This window comes from Odocoileus virginianus, chromosome 3 (assembly GCF_023699985.2).
Source record: "Odocoileus virginianus isolate 20LAN1187 ecotype Illinois chromosome 3, Ovbor_1.2, whole genome shotgun sequence".
Taxonomy (NCBI): domain Eukaryota; kingdom Metazoa; phylum Chordata; class Mammalia; order Artiodactyla; family Cervidae; genus Odocoileus; species Odocoileus virginianus.
The window spans coordinates 13,691,895-13,710,502 of record NC_069676.1 but is presented as its reverse complement, the minus strand read 5'-3'; the positions used below and the strand labels follow the sequence as shown (position 1 = coordinate 13,710,502).

The 18,608-nt window shown below is 55.5% G+C and overlaps 2 protein-coding genes across 13 annotated transcripts; both read right to left on the bottom strand.

Annotated features, from left to right (window-relative positions):
• Window positions 1-1,982: 1,982 nt before the first annotated feature.
• Window positions 1,983-10,540, bottom strand: PLPPR2 (phospholipid phosphatase related 2). 6 transcript variants are annotated; one of them, XM_020894330.2, is made up of 10 exons: window positions 10,000-10,540; window positions 8,608-8,782; window positions 7,658-7,778; window positions 6,868-7,056; window positions 6,605-6,740; window positions 5,706-5,977; window positions 4,614-4,790; window positions 3,777-3,899; window positions 3,402-3,453; window positions 1,983-3,269 (listed from the first exon to the last, which is right to left on the bottom strand). In XM_020894330.2, exons 3-10 carry the CDS (start codon window positions 7,721-7,723, stop codon window positions 2,926-2,928), a joined length of 1,359 nt encoding a protein of 452 aa, XP_020749989.1. In that variant the 5' UTR covers window positions 7,724-7,778; window positions 8,608-8,782; window positions 10,000-10,540; the 3' UTR covers window positions 1,983-2,925. The 6 variants fall into 6 exon arrangements, with proteins under 6 accessions (XP_020749989.1, XP_020749987.1, XP_020749988.1 ...); XM_020894328.2 differs by having other exon boundaries at window positions 7,658-7,737; XM_020894329.2 differs by having other exon boundaries at window positions 7,658-7,737; window positions 9,917-10,006.
• Window positions 10,541-10,637: 97 nt separating this feature from the next.
• Window positions 10,638-18,059, bottom strand: CCDC159 (coiled-coil domain containing 159). 7 transcript variants are annotated; one of them, XM_020894339.2, is made up of 14 exons: window positions 17,827-18,059; window positions 15,849-16,093; window positions 15,534-15,760; window positions 14,759-14,905; window positions 14,544-14,577; window positions 14,132-14,220; window positions 13,959-14,040; window positions 13,570-13,765; window positions 12,895-12,962; window positions 12,734-12,810; window positions 12,274-12,395; window positions 11,965-12,047; window positions 10,877-10,993; window positions 10,638-10,705 (listed from the first exon to the last, which is right to left on the bottom strand). In XM_020894339.2, exons 1-14 carry the CDS (start codon window positions 17,829-17,831, stop codon window positions 10,701-10,703), a joined length of 1,497 nt encoding a protein of 498 aa, XP_020749998.2. In that variant the 5' UTR covers window positions 17,832-18,059; the 3' UTR covers window positions 10,638-10,700. The 7 variants fall into 7 exon arrangements, 6 of the variants coding, with proteins under 6 accessions (XP_020749998.2, XP_020749997.2, XP_020750002.2 ...); XM_020894338.2 differs by having other exon boundaries at window positions 17,834-18,059; XM_020894343.2 differs by having other exon boundaries at window positions 15,849-15,993; window positions 17,834-18,059.
• Between the last annotated feature and the right edge of the window lie 549 nt (window positions 18,060-18,608).

The following is an 18,608-nucleotide window of genomic DNA, read 5'->3' as shown; positions in this document are numbered from 1 at the left end:
GACACAGGAGGGTCATGGTCTGACTTACATTACAAAAAGGAGCTCTTTTGGTCAAGTTGAGGATAAGATGCAGTGGGTCATGTGAAGAAGCCTTTTGAATAAGCAGGAACATCTTTATCTGGATTTTCTACCTAAGATTATCCACCCTGTAATGGGGGTGGGCAAGGCCAGGGCTGCAGTCTCCACCCTCCCTAGCCGGTCCAGACACTGTGCCCGGCAGCCCCAACCTGACCTTTTCTTGGCCTGCCCTTAACATCAGGACCATGGACAGCGCCAACTGGTTTGTTCGTAGAATGCTGTCCGTTGTGCTGAAACTTTGCTTCTCTGCTGGGCTCCATGGACGCAGCTGTGCTACGGGGCTCAGATGGGAAGGCAAGCCCTGGAAACAGATACTCCATGCGGTGAAGTAGCGGGCTACATGATCCTATCCCTCCTCTGCTTTCAGCACTCTCATGCGTCCATTTCATTTCTTGCAATGCAGAATCAACCACACCCCACTCCTCCAGGTACACTTCCTTTCCCTTCTATTTCCCCGTCGCTTGATCTGCTCCAGTCGCTCAGGTCTCCTCACTGTTCCCTGAACAAAGCTGGCACGTTGTCACTTCAGGGCCTTCATTCTTGCTGTTCCCTCTGCCTGGAACACTCCCCCACTCCACACTGCGGTTATTTGCAGGGCTCTCGTCCCTCCCTCCCTCCACACCACATCTCCAGTGCCAACTCCTCAGAAATAGCTTCTCTGGACACTCTTTAAATTGCAAACCGTGTCCTCATTCCAAAGTTGTCCCACTGTCTTCTCTAGCCTGAGCTTTCTGTTTATTACTTATCAATATCTTACATATCAACGATACCAATTTCTGGCCCAAATTCTTGATCCTGCAGTTTGAAATTTAGATTTTTTCAGATTTTCAAAAGGTACTATGGTGTAAATATGAGGTACAGATTAACACCCCTAGTTGGACCTGGGGTAACATTCTAAGTCAAACACTATACTTTATCTGCAATGAAACATAAGAATATTCACATTAAGTTAAACAAAAACTATAATGACCTTATGTTAGTTCGGGTCAGGTTTTGCCACAAACGAGTTATGAGGATAATTTTGGTTTCCAGACCTTGAAATTGGGAATTGTAGTTTTGTGGCTAACTTATGTTGTTTATTGTTTCTCTGGTGTTAGAATGTGAGCTCCACGAAGGCAGGGTTTTGTGTCTGTTCTGCTTAGTACTGCAGCCCCTTTGCCTGACAAAACAGCACTTGGCATGCATGGGGTTGGGGTGGGGTGTGCTCCACAATGTTTTTTGACTGAATAAATGGATGGATGAATGAATAAATGTGAAAGGAAAGTAGACTTCCCTTCCCTGGTTTTTGAATGACTCCGTGCCCTGAATGGCCTATCTGAAGTCTCTTGAAACCACAGCGTGTCTGGGGGGGGGGGGGGGGGTGCTGTATGTGGCTCCCTGTCCTTCTACCTTCCCCAGTCTCTGCTGGGCCCTCAGGGATTGGTTCTCAGCACAACCTCATAATCAAAACCCCTGCTCAAATCCATGTAGTCAGGGATTCAGCGTGGAGGTTCCTACTGCCCTCATCATCCCCTTGTATTAGCACCTCTATGGTCACCTCACCCTATTCCCTGTACCCTCAGCACCCTGGCCATGGTCAGAAACAGGCCAGCCACCTAAGGAAGACAGTCACATGAGGCCCCTCACAGTATGTTTGTGTGCCTTACATGTGGCTTGCAGGGCTGTTTGCATTTGACAAATGAAGAATCGAGGGCACAGAGAAGTTAATTAACTTTCCTGAGGTCACACACCCAGGAAATGCTGAGCCTGGTTTAAAGCCAAGTCATGGACCCTACAGCCCCATGCTGCCTCTCCACTATCTCCCTGTGACTATACACTCACACCCAGCCTCACTGACACCTCCTACACCCAACATTAAAGTCCTTCACCCCTGCCACCTGGAGGAGGAAGGCAGGTGGCCAAACTTCTGTTACAAACAGGTCTTTATTAAAGATGAGGAGGGGGTGTGAAAGGGGGCAGTGTCTCCCCTGCCCACTGCCTTTGGCTGCCGGGGATGGGGAGCCCTCTGTGCTCCACCCATGCCTCTATGATGGCACATCTGTATGAGGCTGAGGCATGGGGGGGCAGTGTGAAGAACAGGGGTGGTTCTAAGGAAGAAAAAAAAAAACTCCCTTCCCACAGCCCTAATAAATAACAGAAGGGTTTGGAGTGATCTGGGCACAGGCAAGGGGGGATGCAGCACCCTGAACCCCAAAACCTCTGAAATGGGGTAAGCCCTGCACAAGTTGGGAGTTAGGAGAGACTGGGTGAGAGATTGCACATGGGGGAGGGGCTGAGAGAGGAAGGGGTACCCCAAGGACCCTGCCATGGGGGAGCCTGCCCCCCACCCTCCAGCTGGACTCTGATTCTGAGGAGAGAGCACTCTCTCCTTTGCACATGCTTAGACATGGGCGGTCCCCCATTGACTGGAATCATACCCACCCACCTTGAGAGTCTGAGAACCAAGGACTCCTATTTGTTGTTCAGAGGCTGAACACTGACTAGAGTTGCCCTCTTGCCTGAGGTGTCTAAAAATAGGGGATTCTCCTATTGGCGGGAGTAAACTCCTTTTGGCTAGGATTCTGAGAACTGGGAAGCTCCCATTGGCTGGGCAATGGCCAATGGGATCAGGCTTTGGCCCTTAAAAGGGCAATCCTAGGAGGCAAGGACCTACCTCCCAATTATGCCCACTTGGATGTCCCAGAGGGCAAGAGACAGGGGGTCCCCTCCATGTCCTTCCAGCCATCCTCTGATGTCTGGGCCTGGGTGGCCTGGGGACAAGGGCTTTGGCACTCACACAGCACACGCACACACACGCGTGGCAAGGAAGAAATGGGGACTGGGCAGATTCTGGGTGGGTGTCAGGCCTCACAGCAGGTGGTCGCGGCTGGCAAACAGGTAAGGGCTGAAGTTGTCCCGGTGGAAGGGGGAGGGATAGAGTCCACTAAGGGTGTATAGGTCCCGCAGCAGGGGTGTGGGCAGCAGCAGCTTCCGGCCACGGCCACCACCCCCGCCCGGCCCCCCAGGCCCAGGGGAAGAGGGCGAGGGGCCCTGGCTGGGGGTTGGTGCTGGCAGGGGCAGAGGCAGAGGCAGGGGCGTCGGCTCAGACCTCAATCGAGGGCGGGGCACACGGGGTGATGAACACATGGCTGGAGCCCTGGAGGACACACAGTTGGGGATCAGGTGGCCACGGCGGGCGCAGTTCTGCGGCTCTAGGGATCAGGAATCAGAAGTCAAGGGATTAGAAAGCTTGGGAGGGGCCACAAGAGCACAGTGACACCTCTGTGGCAGTGACAGCCATCTGGAAGTCCCCGCATTTATCCTCCCACCCCTTTGATACTCACTGGATGGGGTGAGCCGTGCCGGTGTCGAATGCGGCCTGCAGCCCTCGGGTTCCTGAGACAAAGAGGCAGAGGGGAGGGGCTAGTGGCCCCCTGGGCACCGCTGGCCACAGCCACAAGGGGCTCAAAGTGCATAGAGCCCAATGGAACAGAAGCGAGTTTTCAGGATTAATCATGTCTCCTCGGGAGGGAGAGGGGGACACACCCTTCCATTCTGTGGGACAGCCTTCCCCCGGACCCAGGTCCACAGAGATGAGTGATCCCTTTACCTCTTCATGGCCCTGAGACCCCCCCCACCGCCTGCCCGACTTCCTCCCTCCTTGGTCCCCCTCCACCCACCACCCTCTCCAGCCGGGAGCAGCCCCCGGCCCCCCTTACCTGGGCCACACTTAACTTTTCGAGGGGGCTGTCCATGGTGGGGGCTTGGCTCAGGTCCTCCCAAGGGGAGAGCCTTCGGCCAGAGGGAGGCCGGCTCTGGAAGTTGTGCACGACACAGGTGACCTATCGACAGAGAAAAGGGGTGTGCTGAGGCCTGAGACCAATAAGGGAGATTACTATTCCCATTTGTCAGATAAGGAAACTGAGGCTTAGGTTTTCAAGAACAGCTAACACTTTTATGTGTGCCTGTAATGTGCCAAACACTGCTGTTTCCACTTTACTAAGAGATAGGTACCGTTATTACTTATTCCACACAGGGAGGCAAGTGACGCTGAGTTGTGTAACAGGATCTAATCCTGTCCTTATTTAAACCTTTGGTATTTTGGACAATATGGGTTTTTGCATTAATCCTGATTTGGAAAAATATTTCATTAGAATATTATTTATCTTGGGACTTCCTTGGTGGCCCAGTAGTTAAGACTCTGTGTTTCCACTGCAGGGAACACAGGCTCAATCCCTGGTCAGGGAACTAAGATCCTGCATGCCATATGCCTCCAAAAAAATTATTTTTAATAAATAAAATAAAACTTATAATTATTTTTTTATTATTATTTATAATATTTTTATTGATCTTGAGTGTTTTGGCATCCCCCTTGGTTGGTGTACTCAAGCAAGTGCCTCACTTGCCTTACCCGGGTCCCAAACCTGTTATCCCATTTCACAGATGAGAATGTCCCAGCTAGGTAAGGCTAAGGGACACAAGGTTACACAGAGTCCACACCCTTCATCATCACGCAGTCCTGCCTCGGGTCAGGGATGGAAGGCAAGGGGGCTCACCAGAAAGGTGGCGATCGCTGCCCCTGTCAGGAAGCCAGCCAGCACGTCCGACCAGTGGTTGCGGTACTCCGCCACGCGGACCACGCCCACCAGGAAAGCAGGGCACAGCAGGGCCAGGCAGAGTGAGGGTTTGACCAGGCGGGAGCCCTTGACGCGGAACACGAGTGTCACGTACATCTGCGGGAGCCAGGCAGGTCAGAGGTCACATGGCAGCAGCAGTTCTCAAACTCATGTGGACAATACATTCAGGGAAGGGGGTCTGAACCCTGAGGAGCCGCGTTGGGGCTGGAGGCACTGGCCAGGGGCTCCAAGGAACACAGCCATGGGGACTGGAGTTGAGAGGATGGAGTCATGGACCCCCATTGGGCCTTTGCAGGGAAGGGGGTGTAGCCTGAGCACCAAAGAGCAGTAGATAGGGTCTAGGGCCCCAGGTCTCTGGGAGACCAATCACAGACGGTGAAAGATACTTGCTGGCTGAGGGTGTAGCCACAAAATCAGAGGTTGGAGTCAGGCCCAAGTGACAAGTGCTGTCAGGAGCTTCAGGAGGTGGAGTCCCCAAACACCTGGGGACCACTAACAGGGTTAGAAGCATAGTCCCCAACGCCAGAAAAAGGAGTCAGAGCAACAGTGGGTGCAACCAGGGAAAAGCAGGGGACAAGAATCAGGAAGTTTCAGCGAAACTGACTCAGGAGTATGGCCAAACCAATAAAAGGTGATGTCAAAGTGGGGGACAAGGGATCCAGGGGACAGAGTTGAAAGCCCACCTAGTCACCCAGCCAATAACCAGGACCTGTGACATTGCTGGGACTTGGCTAGGCTTCACTGGACAGAGTCTATAGAGCTGAGCCAATAGCCTCCTTCGGATGCGGGGTTAGTGGGTCTGGAGGCGTGGCCAAACACCAAGGGACGGCTCTTGACTCAAGATGGGGGCGTGACCAGACTCCAAGGGGTGGAGTCAGAGCCTCCGCCCTAGGGGCGGAGTCACAGAGACAAAGGCGTGGCCTCACTCCGGGAGGGATTGGAGGTCCCAGCCCACAGGGTCTCCTGACCACTGGCCGCCCCCAACTGCCTTGCCTCCATTTCGGGGCTCACCGCTGTGTAGGTGACAGCATAGGCGCAAAGGGCAGCGTCCTTGCAGGGGAAGGCGCGGCGGGCAGCAGCCACCAGGCTGGGGCTGCCGGCGCAGGCACCCTGGTCAGTGACGAAACGGTCAGGCCCTGGCCGGTCTGGCGAGGGTGGCGGGCAGCCCAGGGCCGTGTAGTTGGGGCGGCACACGGACAGGAAGTGAGGCGTGGGATTGCCGGTCACCACCTGCCCCGCGTTAGCGAAGATGGTCGTGGTGAAGAGGCCAAAAGAGTAGACCCCTGGGGTAGAATGAGAGAGGGGGTTCATGCCAGGGCCCAGCAGCTGTTCTCCTGTGAGCCCCCTTAAGGTCCATCTGGGTCCCTGTCTCCTTGTTCCTGTGACTGACATGAAAACACACTTCGAACTCCCCCTAGCACCATATTCCATAACAGTTGGGCCACAGTCCCTTAGGATGTCATTCTGAGCCTCCTCTACCTGCCCCTGTTCTTGCTATTACTGAGCTGCTCATTTTTCTCCTAGAGGATCTTCAGCCCTCTGCCCCAGGGACCACCATTTCGGGTGAGCTCTGCCCTTCTACCCCAAGGCCACCAACTGCGGCTGAGACCATATTTAGAGCACTGCCAGGGATCTCAGCCCACTGCCCCAAGGACCTCCTGTGCTTTTTCTGCCTGAGATTCTCCTTGTGGCAATTTGGGGCCCTCCTCTTAGAGTTGCCATCATGGTTGGCTTAAGGCACACCCATATCTCTAGAACCTCCACTAGGTCTGCCCTCAGCCCAAATTCCTCTTGCCCCATGAAGTCACCATCATGGACATTCTAGGGACCTTTTCCCCCTGGAATTCTTATTATGGCTGAGCCTGGCCCATCTCCCTTTTGCACGGCTGACCCCTGACCAAGTCACTCACCCAGGAAGCGGACCAGCCTCCGCAGGGGGGGGCTGAAGCGGCAGCAGGCCCCAGACACGATGGTGCTCTCCCCAATGATGGGGACGGCTGAGGGTGGTGCAGGGAAAAATGCACGCGCCAGCTCCCCAAGCAGGATCTGTGGGCAAGACCAAGGTGTGGTCTTCTTGGCCTTCAAAACCCAGTCCTCCGCCCACCACCCCCTGGCCCTCCTGCCTCCTGGAAGGCCCTTCCCATAGTCTGAGCCGGGTTACCACCAGTCTCACCGTGAGGGTGGGCCCAGCGGTGACCAGGGCGTAGATGAGGGCTGGGGGTGCTCTGCTGGTAGCCTCAGGCCCTGGGTAGGGCTTGGCATAGGTACTATCATAGCAGAAGAAGCCCTGGGTGTGCACAGGGAACGTGTCTGTGAACTCCAGGCGGTAGGCAAGCAGGACCACGATGCCCAGCAGTACCGACTGCCGTCCAGTCAGGGTAGGGAGAGAGATTGACAGAGAAGAGAGAGGAAAGAAAGGGTCAGGTCTGAATCAGAGCCATGGAGACAGAGACACAGAGATGGAGAAAGAGACAAGGAAGAGAGATACAGACAGAGATGAAGAGGAGAGGGTAGAGAGAATGGACTGGGAAGAGGGAGAGAGAACAGGGCCAGGGCTCAGAAAGTGAGTGTGGTGGAGGGACAGAGCAACAGAGAAAAGAAAATTACTGGTAGAAATATTGGGTTGGCCAAAAAAAGTCATTTGGGTTTCTCCATAATGAATTTTTTGCACCAACCCAACACCAGCAGCCACAACAAGGTGTAACTCTTACTGTGGGCTGGGTGTCATACTAAACCTTTTTCTAGAATTAATCCATTTTGTTTTCATAACAGCCCTAAGAGAGAGGGAGGGATGCCAATTGTGCCGATTTGCAGATGAGGAAACTGAGGCTTGGGAAGGCATGTGAGGTGCCCAGAGTTCCACAGTAAGGATGGGCAGAGGTGGGCTGGAACCCCAAGGAGTGCCACTTCAGGTGCCTCCTCCCTCTTGAGGGTCTGGGCCAGGGAGGAACTGTGCTCCTCACCTCCACGAAGACAAAGCAGGGGATGATGGAAAAACTCCTCTTCAGCTGAGGTCTCCCTCCCGCCATGGTGATGGCTGGGCCTGTGGAGACGCAGAGGGAATGCGACCGCCAGGGGCGGGGCCTAGAGGGAGCCTCTGGTTATCCGTTCTTCGAGTCTTCTGGCCATACCCTGGCCCCCATCCCCGGCCCTTGCAACTACACTTGCCCCACCCCCTAAGCCTCGGGCCACAGCCTGTTCCCCCATCCCCGGCTCTACCAGCTACAGCCAAGGAGCCCCGGCCCCGCCCCCATGAGCCTTCTGGCCACGCCTCCACATAACCAGGTCTTTCCCCCCATCCCAGCTTATTAGAGGCACCTGCCTCCACCGATACAAGCTGCTCAGCTCAGCCTCTGCTAAGGTCTCCACCGATTCTAGAGTGGTCCCCCACAGCCTGCACAGGAGATTCTGACCCCATACCTTGAAGGGGGGCCTGTCTCCCTTAGCATGTGGGAACCCTCCCCTTCGCCTTCAGCAGAGTTATCCTGCTTAAAGGGAACCCCTCTTCTACAAAGAAGGTTCCTCACCCCCACTAGTTTTTAGGAGACCCCATACTCTTCCCCTACATGCTTTACAGGAAGCCCTATGCTCCCTGTTACCTACCTCCACCAGGCCCCTCCCCCCATATCACTTCCCCCAGAGCCCACAGGGGCCTCCCTCTCCTGTCCCCATGGGCTGTGCCTGACTGGTTTGGGCTGATGGCCAGGCCCTCCCTCTCTCCCAGCTGCCTCTCCCTCTCTCCTTCCTTCCCCCTCCTCCCAGCCCGTCTGCCTCCCTGTATTATGAGAGAGGGCTATCTCCCCCTCCACCCACGCACCCTCCCTCCCGCCCCAGTCTAACCTCAGTCAGTCCCCAGCACTGAGAGGCCAACACAGTCACACCTGCTTGACCCATTCTCCCAGCCAGACCTCACCTGTGATCGGGCCCTATGGCTTCGCGCAGGCTGCTGCCACGCCCACAGACTCACAGCCGCTCCTGGCAGCCAGCAGGGCAGGGATGGTCACCCCCATTGCCCAGATGAGGAAACTGAGGCCCAGACAGGCAGGGGTAGGCACTCTGGGTCCAGTGCCCCATCCACGTGGCTTGCTCTGTAACATTACATGTGGGGTGAGGGTCACACCAGAGATCCCAGAGGCCCGAGGTGCCTACCCAGCCATGGCCCCCTCACTCTCAGAGAGACACAGACACACATCGGCACCCCGCCCAGAGTACACAACTCAGCCAAAGCTTCCATCCCAACCACCCCCCCAACACACACACACACACATCCAGTCGAACAGCATTCGTTCATCCCACCAACAAGGATGAAGGGCCTGCGAGGTTCCAGGCAATGCACTGGGTGTCAGCCTTGTGATGAACAAGATGGGCTCGCTCATTCAGACAGGTGCCCAACACCCACTACACACAAGTGCACTCTCACACAGCACGGTGTGCACACGGCCTGTCACAGACACCCACGCAGATCAGACAAATCCCCTGCCCCCAACACACACAGTCACTGGGACACAACAGGAGGTCCTTCACACACCTCATGGCCCCACATACAGCCCCACTCCACCCCCATCAGGGACAGAGACTCAAGGCTGCCAATACACTTAAGAGTCACATCAAAAAAAGTCACCACACACGGGGGGGTGGGGGTCACAGAACTGGTCACAGTGTCACGCCCCCAATTACAAGGCACAGAATAACACATATTAAGTCTTGGGTCCACCTTGACAGTCAGAGAAGAGCCCTGCCATCCACAGCCACATCCACACGGCCACACAAGGGCACATACGTGGACTGTGGCATAGACTTGCACACAGACACATAAGAAAGGCACACGATCAGTCACATAATAATGGACCCCCACACACCATCAGAAAAAACACAACAGCCACACAATGACAATCACATGCATACAACCATACAGACACCGAGACAGCCACACAGTCACTGTGAGAACAGTCACACGGCCACTCAAAGGCGGCCACAGCAACACGACCACCACACAGTCACCATCAGAGTGATACCCACGGCGACAATCACACAAAGACAGCCACGGGAGACAGTCACACAGCCACCACACGGACACATAACGACAACCGCCCAGTCACCGTCAGCCTCACCGGGGTCCTGTCCCCGTCCACCCCTCCCCTAGCTGGGTCCCCAAGCCTCAGCTGGCAGCCTCCCCTCCCCCTCCCCGCGATGGACCCGCAGGGGACCCGACCCACACGAACCGAACCCTGGCCAGACAGACACAACGAGGGCCGGAAGCCGGCGAGAAGAGGTACAGGCGGCGCCCCGAGGCCCTCCCCCTCACCGGGTCGACACTACCGCTGCCTGAGCCCTGGCTCCACCTAGACGGCCCCGGCGCGGCGGGACGGACAGACAAACCGACCGCCAGCCAGCGGGCAAACGCGGAGATGTAGACGCGGTCGGCCGGCCCGGCCGCGCCGCGCAGTCTCCGCGCCGGAGGGAGGGGCGGGGCCTCCGGGACATTATTTGCATAACCCGTGAGGCGGGGCCTCGCGATGTCTCATTAGCGTGATCGGGGCGGGGCCCCACTTGCTTTGGGGGGCGATCCACGAGGGAACGAAGACGGGTTAAAAGGTGGGTGCTGGTGGCTGCTGAGAGGAAGAGGGTGGGAAGACGAGACCCTCCCTCTCTGAGCCTCAGTTTCCCCATTTGGCGGTAGGGACAGCAGGCAGGATCGCCAGGGTACCCCAGAAAGGAAGAATGGTGGCTAGTGGGGAAGAGACTGCCTGGTCACTCAATATCTGGACAGACTGACTTCTGACCTGTCATATACTAAATCCAGCCTCACACCGTCCCCTGACTCTAGACCCACATATCCTGTTCAGCCCCTTGGTCTCCACATCTTGCCCAAGACTGGGTAGTAAATTGAAGGGGTCACTCGCAGGCCCAGGAAGAAGCAGGAGCAACAGTTCACAGGCGGAGGAGGGTCTCAGCTAGTTTATTTTCTTTCTGGAGGAGTCTTCGAGGGAGAGCAGTCCCAGCTGCTCAGGCTGTGGAGAGAGAGGGTGGGTCAGAACCTGGCTTGGTCCAAGGGACCCCAGGCGTGGAGGTCAGGGAGCAGATATCCAGGTTGGGAATTGGGGGTGGTGCCCAGGCTCTGCGATTCCAGGGCAGGCCAGAAGGGGAAGGGAAAGGTGTGTTGGGGAGGGGAGGATCCGCACCAGGTGGGAAGGAGCTGCGGCTCTTGCTGAGCAGTAGCTGGGGAGGGCCCTGGTCCGTGTCTGAGTCCGAGTCCCAGCAGGGGAGAGGAGGGCTCAGGCATCTGTGTCCCTTATAGCCTGCAGGAGGGACATGTGCAATTCTGTCATTAAACCTGAATGTGACCCTTGAGTGGTCTGTGAATATGAGCCCAGTACCCTTGATATAATGTGATCCTCGATCATGTCCCTTGAATGTGACCCAACATGACCCCAAACTATGATCTCAATCGATAACACATGAATTTTACCCCACTCGTGTGTGTGTGTGTGTGTGTGTGTGTGTGTGTGCGTGTGCGTGCACTAAGTTGCTTCAATCATGCCCGACTCTGTGCAACCCTATGGACTGTAGCCTGCCAGGCTCCTCTGCCCTTGGAATTCTCCAGGCAAGAATACTGGAGTGGGTTGCCATGCCCTCCTGCAGCGGACCTTCCTGACCCAAGGACCCAACCCATGTCTCTTATGTCTCCTGCATTGGCAGGCAGGTTCTTTACCACTAGTGCCAGTTGGGGAGTCCCAAATTTTATCCCACTGACCCTTAAAAAAGATCAGTGACCCTGGGTGACCGTTGGATGAAACTTCCAGGGACTCTCTAATGTCACTCCAGAACATTATTTAATGTGACCACAGAATAAGACCCAACAGACGACTTCCCTGGTGGTCCAGTGGTTAAGAATCTGCCTGCCAATGCAGGGGACACGGGTTCCTTCCTTGGCTTGGGAAGATCCCACATGCCATGGGGCAACTAATCCCATGCACCACATCTGCTGATCCTGTGCTCTGGAGTGCCCAAGCTACATCTACTAAGCCCATGCACTGCAACACGAGAAACCTCAATAAGAAGCCCATGCACAGCAACAAGAGGGTAACCCCTGCTGCCATAACTTGAGAAAGCCCGCGCGCAGCCATGAAGACCCAACATAGCCGAAAATAAATAAATAACTAACGGGGGGAACCCCAACAGATGTGACCCCCAAATATGGCTTCTGAATGTGTGAAGCTGGAGAATGATCTCCACCCCCAACCCTGGAGTACTGCTCAGCCCCCCTCACCCCTGAGGTTTGCGGCCCTAGGGCGGCCCCCTGAGGATATGGCGAGGCCATCAAAGGAGTTCTGCAGCACATGCACAGCGGACCTGTGGGAAGATGGCAATCTGTGGGCCCTCCAGGGAACTCTGGACTGCTCCAGGGCTGGGGCAGGGGGACTGTGGTCGGGGAGGGGTGGAGATGAGTCCCAGGAGGAGAGGGAGACCTGGACTCAGGTGGGTTCCAGGTTCTGGTGGTCACTGCTCGATCTGATTGGGAGGAGAGGGCAGGGCAGATGAAGGTCAGGGGTCAGAGGTTACAGTGGGAGCTCATCACCATATGTCACCCAGCTCCTTTTGGAGGTTATCCCTCCAGGAACCACTGCATCCTGGTAGCAACTCCTCAGTCTCTAGCCAGCTGGCTGTCTCGTACCCTTGCTGCTTCATCTTGGTCAGGACCTGAGGTCAGGAAGGGATGGGGAAACGATAGTAATAATAATAATGGTGAAAGGTGTGATATAGCATTTATTACATACCTGGATGCCTTTAAAGAGCTTATCACTCAGTTAATGCAGCTACTCAGTCAGGCAGGGCTATGTTGTTACATCCGTTATACAGATGAAGAAACTGAGGCTCAAGGAGGGGAAGTGACTTGATCACAATCACAGAGCAGTAAGTAGCAAAACTGAGATTTGAACCCAAGCCTTCTGGCTGCAGTATGATGGTAGAGGCCAACAGAGATCCCCATACCCCAACGCACACAATGTTCCCCTCCCACCCCACGCTGCTCTGCTCACCTTGCGGCACTTCACCTGTGTCTTCTGCATCTTCTGAATGTTCACCAGGTTCTCCGTGATCTCCTGTTCCTGTGCCTCTGTAGGGGGAGGGGACTTAAAGGGGCCGAAGCTGTAGAAGGACGTCCACCCTGCCCTCCCGGCCATGAGCTTTGGGCACTCACGGAGCTTCTGATAAATGAAGGTCACCTCCTCTCGTACCAGCTCCAGCTCCTCCCATAGGAACTTCTTGCTGAGGAGACAGGGCAGCCTCTGGCCTCCCATATCCTGGCCTCCTGCTTTCCCATTTGCCCACCTGCCTCCCCCAAGCCACTTCCACCTTCCATGTTTCCATCTGTTCAACTACCATCCCCCAGAGGCTTGTCCCCTCCCCCCACCTGCCTACCCACCTTTCCCCTTCTACTACTGTTCCCCCACCTCCTACCCCTCCCCTACCCCCACCCCTCCTCCCCTTCTGACCTTCAGCCTCCTATTCCCTCAGGCCCCCATTTCCTGGCTTCCAGTTCCCCATCTGGCGCCCTTGACCTCCCATACCCCGACTCTGCCCCTTTTCCACCACCTCTCCCCTCCAGTTTCCCATCTCACCCATGCCAGCTTTCTGATCCCCTGAGCTCCCTTCCCATCCCTGTCTCCCCTTCCTCTGGCCTCCCAGTTTCCCACACAGCCCCACTGCCTCCTGCCTCCTCCATCCCCTCCTTTTGTCCCCCAAGTTTCCACAGCCCTCCAGACTCCCTTACTCATTTCCCCTCCCATTTCCCCCATCCCACCTGTGGCCCCTTCTCCCTGGCCTCCCTTCTTTCCTGAAGCAACCTCAAGGCAACCCTCCTGGCAACACCCACCTGTCCCGGATCTCCTGGGCCAGCAGCTGCAGGCAGCGGGTGGTGCGGGCCCACTGCACCTCCTCGTTGTCATGCAGGGTCTTCTGCAGCCCCTGGAGGCCTTGAGCCAGGGCCTCATACAGCTCCTGCCGTCCCTCCACCACATCCCACTTGTGCCCCTCCTTGTCTCCCTGGTGGCTCACGGGGCCCAGCACCTCTACAGAGACGGTGGGAACTTGCCTGAGCCCCACCCACAGCCCTGAGCCTAGCTTTGAACACAACTTGCCCTAACCCTCACCAGACCCTAGCCTGAAACCCAAACTCATCCAATTTTTCCCACCCTGGCCTGACCTGGCTGACCTTGACAGGGCCAGCCTCCAGCCTTACCTCGACCCTTGGCCAGTTCTCACCTTCCAGCTGTTGGATCTTGATTTGCTGCAGGCAGCTCTCCTTCTCCAACAGGGTCACTGAGTGGTTTAGGAACTCGAAAGCCTGGGCCAAGAGGTCAGGCCTAGGGGTAGGAGCAGGGGTGAAGTGGGAGGGGATGGAGACAATTGCTGGGGGTGGGGCCAAGGTGGCTCACCTTGGTCTGGGCCTGTAACTGACACTTGAGTGACTCCAGTTCACATCTCAGAAGCTTCTGGCAGTCAGGAATCATTGTGGTGGACTTAACTGTGAGCAGAGGTGAGGGTCAGCCAAGGCCGGGAAGGGTGCAGGTGGGGGCAAGGTCAGGGCAGAGGTCAATAGAGGTTCAGGGTGGGGGGATGAGGCAGGGGCAAGGTAAGGAGCTGGGGTAGGCTGAGGCAGAGGGAGAAGGAGTAGGGGTCAAGGTCAGAGACAAGGATGAAGGGCAAGGTCAGGGGCAAGGGTCAGCTGATGATGGGACAGGGATGAATGGGCAGCAATGGTGCAGGTCCAGTGAGGAAGGGGCAGAAGGTGGAGGTAGGAACTGGTGGGTCTTCTACCCACAGTCTTGTTGGGTGGAAGATTCTCACCTTTGGTTTTGGAACAGCTGGTCTCCAAGGGCTTCTAGAGAAGGGGGACATGAGGGCAGTAGAAATTTACCCCTGGGCTGCATCCTTGCTCACCCTAACCCCGGGTGTGGGGGTTAGACATGATTTGGGTCTGCTGAGTTCAGGGTGGCCTAGACCCCCGAGGGCAGGCAAAGCTGCCTCCAGGCATATGCATGCACCCCCAACCCCCACCTCACCTCTGCCCCAGCCTGAACACGCTCAGAAGTGCATCTTTGTGGCAGGCATGGGGGCTGCCCCTGAGAACACACAGCTTCAGAGCCCTCACTCCGGCTTGGACTCAGGTAGTGGCCCTCTTCTTTAGAGGCAAACGGCATCAACAACGTCTGCAAGGAGCACCAGCAACCCCTGATGCACCACCACACACGGTCATCGAAACACAACCACAGACACACAACCTCAGACACAGAGATGCATGCTAAGTCATAAGACCCAGGGCACATGCTCACGCCCATCTCAGACATACAACCACAGTCACAGACACACAGGCAGTCACACCCAGAGACAATCACAGACAGAACCTCATTAAGACACATAACGGGCTTCTCCAGTGCTCAGACGATCAAGAATCTGCCTGCAATGCAGGAGACCTGGGTTCAATCCCTGGGTCGGGAAGATCCCCTGGAGAAGGCAATGCTAACCCACTCCAGTATTCTTGCCTGGAGAATCCCATGGACACAGGAGCCTGGTGAGCTACAGTCCATGGGGTCACAAAGAGTCAGACAGGACTAAGCAACTAATGCTTTCACTTTCACAAGACACACAATGGGGCATCCACTACATTCATTCAACTCATTTTTAGTGCAGGCCTGGCTGAGCACTGGGCGCTCTTCTGGGTGCTGAAGACATAGGGCGTGAGGGTTCTCAAGAACTCCCTGCCCCACAGCCCCCACCCGAAGCCTTGCAGCAGTAGACTGAGGTGTGGCAGGAAGGGGTTTCCCAGGTGGGGTAGACCTTAGTGTTGCCGTTATGGCTCTTCGGAAGATCCTGGTCATTACATGGCTCCTGTGAGTCTGAGCAAGGGGTGGAGGGAGACCCATGTGACTGACACCCTGTGTCTCTCCCTGGCCTCCAGGCTTCAGCTGTCACTCTATTTTCAGGTGCAGTTGGCTGTGAGGTCTCTGGCTCTGGGTTCTTGGACCAGTGAAATGTATATTCCGAGGTCTTTTCTGAGGAAGTGCCTGGGAAGAGGGATGGGTGGTGAAGGTTTCCCGAGAGCCAGCCCACAGCATGCCAGCCCCCCAGCCCCAGGCTACTCCATCAACAAACCACAGCACTTGTCACACTTCTTGTGAGAAGGCGAACATGAACCACAGCACTTGTCACACTTCTTATGAGCAGGGGAACACGAACCACAGCACTTGTCACACTTCTTGTGAGCAGGGGAACACGAACCACAGCACTTGTCACACTTCTTGTGAGCAGGAGAACACACGTTGGAGGATGAGGGAAGTGAGCGGTAGCAAGGCACGGAGTACTCAGGGTCCAGGGGTAGGCCAGCCAGAAGAGGGTTGCTTTGAGTAGTGGGGACAGAGGGCTGCACTGAGACCAGCTCCTGGGTCCTGACAACCCCAGGCCCTCCCTGACACCCCAGAGTGGCCGCAGCCCTCAACACAGGCTTCTTAGTTATAGTAGGAGCCAGAGCTGGGTGAAACATGATCCTAGCCCCAGGGGTTGGACTGGACAGTGAGAAGAACCCAGAAGTTCCCACAGAAGGAACTGAGGTCTGAGATAAGCCTAAAAGGGAAAAAAAGATCTTAACACTGGCCCTAAAGGAAGGACATCCCTGGCAGGAAACAGCATGTGCCAAAGCTTAGAGGTCTATCTGTGCTCCCGATGCAGGGAGTCGAGGTTCAATCTCTGGTCAGGAGGCCTGGATTTGATCCCTGGTCAGAAAACTAGATCCCACAAGCCCACAACTAAAGATCTCAAATGATGCAACTAAGATCCAGTGCAATTAAGTAAATATATATATATATATATATTTTAAAAGCTTGGAGGTCTGGAACCAGGTGCTCTGTGCTGATAAAGTCAGGGTGGCTGGAGGCAGAGGTCCAGGAGGAAGCAGCAGGAGGTTGACAGGACAGCTCAAACAAGTCAGGGCAAGCCAAACAGGGGAGTTGGGAACGGGCTCCGCAGTAAATGAGAGCCACAGAATGTGAGAAAGAGGGGCACAGCATATCCACTTAACAAATGGTAGCTGAACTGAGGCCCAGGCCTGTACCAGGTAAGACTGGGAACAGGAAAGGGCTAATTTCTGGGTCTCACATACATACCCCCTGCCCTTCCAGTGTAGTGAGGGCTGGCACAGCTGGAGAAACCTGGGACAGGTCTGCCTGGAAAAACCTCCAGGTGAAGGGCATCTTGCCATGGATCCCACTCAGCCAGAAAGGCCACAGTATAGGGCTTTCTCTTCTTTTGTCCTTTCTGGACCCTCTGGTATCCTTCCCCTAGCCCAGTCCTCCTGGAAGACTCCTATGTACCCTTAAAACCTTACTCAGTATCACCTCTGTAAAATCTTCCTTAATCCCTTTTTAAGTTCATATTTTCTGAACATTTTGCTGAGTGCTGGGCGCCACCATAAGCCCTCACTGGGTTTTCACACCCACCGTAATAACTTGCAAGGGTCATTATTCTTCCTGAACTGTTCTAAGCTACCCCTTCAAAAGTTACTGCCTCAGGGAGGTCCTCACTGCCAGAAGCAGTACAGCATGATGTTGCTGTTGTTGTTTTTTTTCCAGCATGATGATTAAGCAAAGAGACCCTCCAGTTGGATGGCCGGTGTTCAAATCCTAGTTTTGTCCCCTTCCCAGCTGTGTGATGTTGGGATAATTATGAAACCTCTCCAAGCCTCAGTGTCCCCAACTATAAAAATGGGATATCATGCTACCTACTTTACTGGGTTGTTGTGATTAAGTAAATTAATCCATACCAGTGCCTGATACAGAATAACGGGAACTCAGTGTTTGTCTTTGAAAATTACACTGAGGACTTAGTACTTTGGAATCATAGGAGCCCTGGGAGACCTGGGAGAGGAAAAGGCAGGATGCATTTCCGAGTGACAATTGCAGGCAGGACACCAGGTCGATCCCCACCCCAACCCGCCTCCAACATCACCTGTTTCTCCCTCAGTCACTCCCGATAGAATTCTTGGAGGAAGGGGGCGGGGTCATTTGCCTGGGCCCCGCCCCCGGGGCCTTGAATCCCGCGCCCGCCAGGCTTCCGACCCCCTTCCACCCCCACCTACCACATACCACCTGCTCATGCTCTCCCATTGGGGACCGCGAAGCCAGTCCCTAGCTGTGACGCTGAAATTTGATCCCGTGGGGACACCATCCCATTAAAACGCGAGGAGCCCAAAGGTAGAGTCACAGAGAGGGGTGTGGCTGACAGTTTAGCTCCGCCCCCGCCGATGCAGCCGAAGGCTTCATTGGCGCCTTTCCGCTTCCGCAGCTCCTAGGATCCGCGGTGTAATTGGATGAGAGTCCGAAGATTGGGAGGGATCTCAGGCTTGGTTTACGCTCATCGATTGGTCAATATTTAAGAGGGCGGTACAGGAGATAGAGATCTCCGATCCGATTGGCTTCTGGCTTAGCTGGGGGGCGGGACGAATCCTTGGTCCCACGAGGGGAGGTAGCTGAGGAGGTCCGCGGGCCACCCCGGAGCGCGGGAGTGAGGTACCGAGCTCAGCAAGGCTGACACCCTAGATCCAGCCCGGGACTCCTGGGTGCTGTGGGTCGAGATCCGGGTCCACTGTTGGGGTCGGTGTCCTCCGGATGAGATTTGGGGTTTCCCAGGATTAGAACGCGTCTCTGGGAGGTGCTTCGGGAATGTTCTTAGCGATATCTGGCATCCTGTCATGAAAAGAGTGGTCTTTGATGTTAGAAGTGGGTCCCTGGGGTGATATTTGGGAGTCACTGGGGTGATCTCTAAATATCTAGGGCTGCAAGCTTGAGCTGCTGGAGCTGAAATTTGGGGGTCTCAGAGGTGGCATGGATGTTGGGGTCCAGAGACCCTAAGATCTTGGGG

What these genes read in the sequence shown, in the direction of transcription:
- CCDC159 (XM_020894337.2), bottom strand. Translation starts at nt 16,950, where the DNA reads ATGGCAAGATGCCCTTCACCTGGAGGTTTTTCCAGGCAGACCTGTCCC. An exon ending in GCCATAACGGCAACACTAAG is followed by an intron (nt 14,906 to 15,533) that starts GTCTACCCCACC and finishes TGCTCCTTGCAG; the next exon opens with ACGTTGTTGATGCCGTTTGC. An exon ending in CACAGGTGAAGTGCCGCAAG is followed by an intron (nt 12,396 to 12,733) that starts GTGAGCAGAGCA and finishes TCCTGACCTCAG; the next exon opens with GTCCTGACCAAGATGAAGCA.
- PLPPR2 (XM_020894330.2), bottom strand. Translation starts at nt 7,723, where the DNA reads ATGGCGGGAGGGAGACCTCAGCTGAAGAGGAGTTTTTCCATCATCCCC. An exon ending in CCTGCTTTGTCTTCGTGGAG is followed by an intron (nt 7,057 to 7,657) that starts GTGAGGAGCACA and finishes ACTGGACGGCAG; the next exon opens with TCGGTACTGCTGGGCATCGT. An exon ending in GAGGCTGGTCCGCTTCCTGG is followed by an intron (nt 5,978 to 6,604) that starts GTGAGTGACTTG and finishes ATTCTACCCCAG; the next exon opens with GGGTCTACTCTTTTGGCCTC.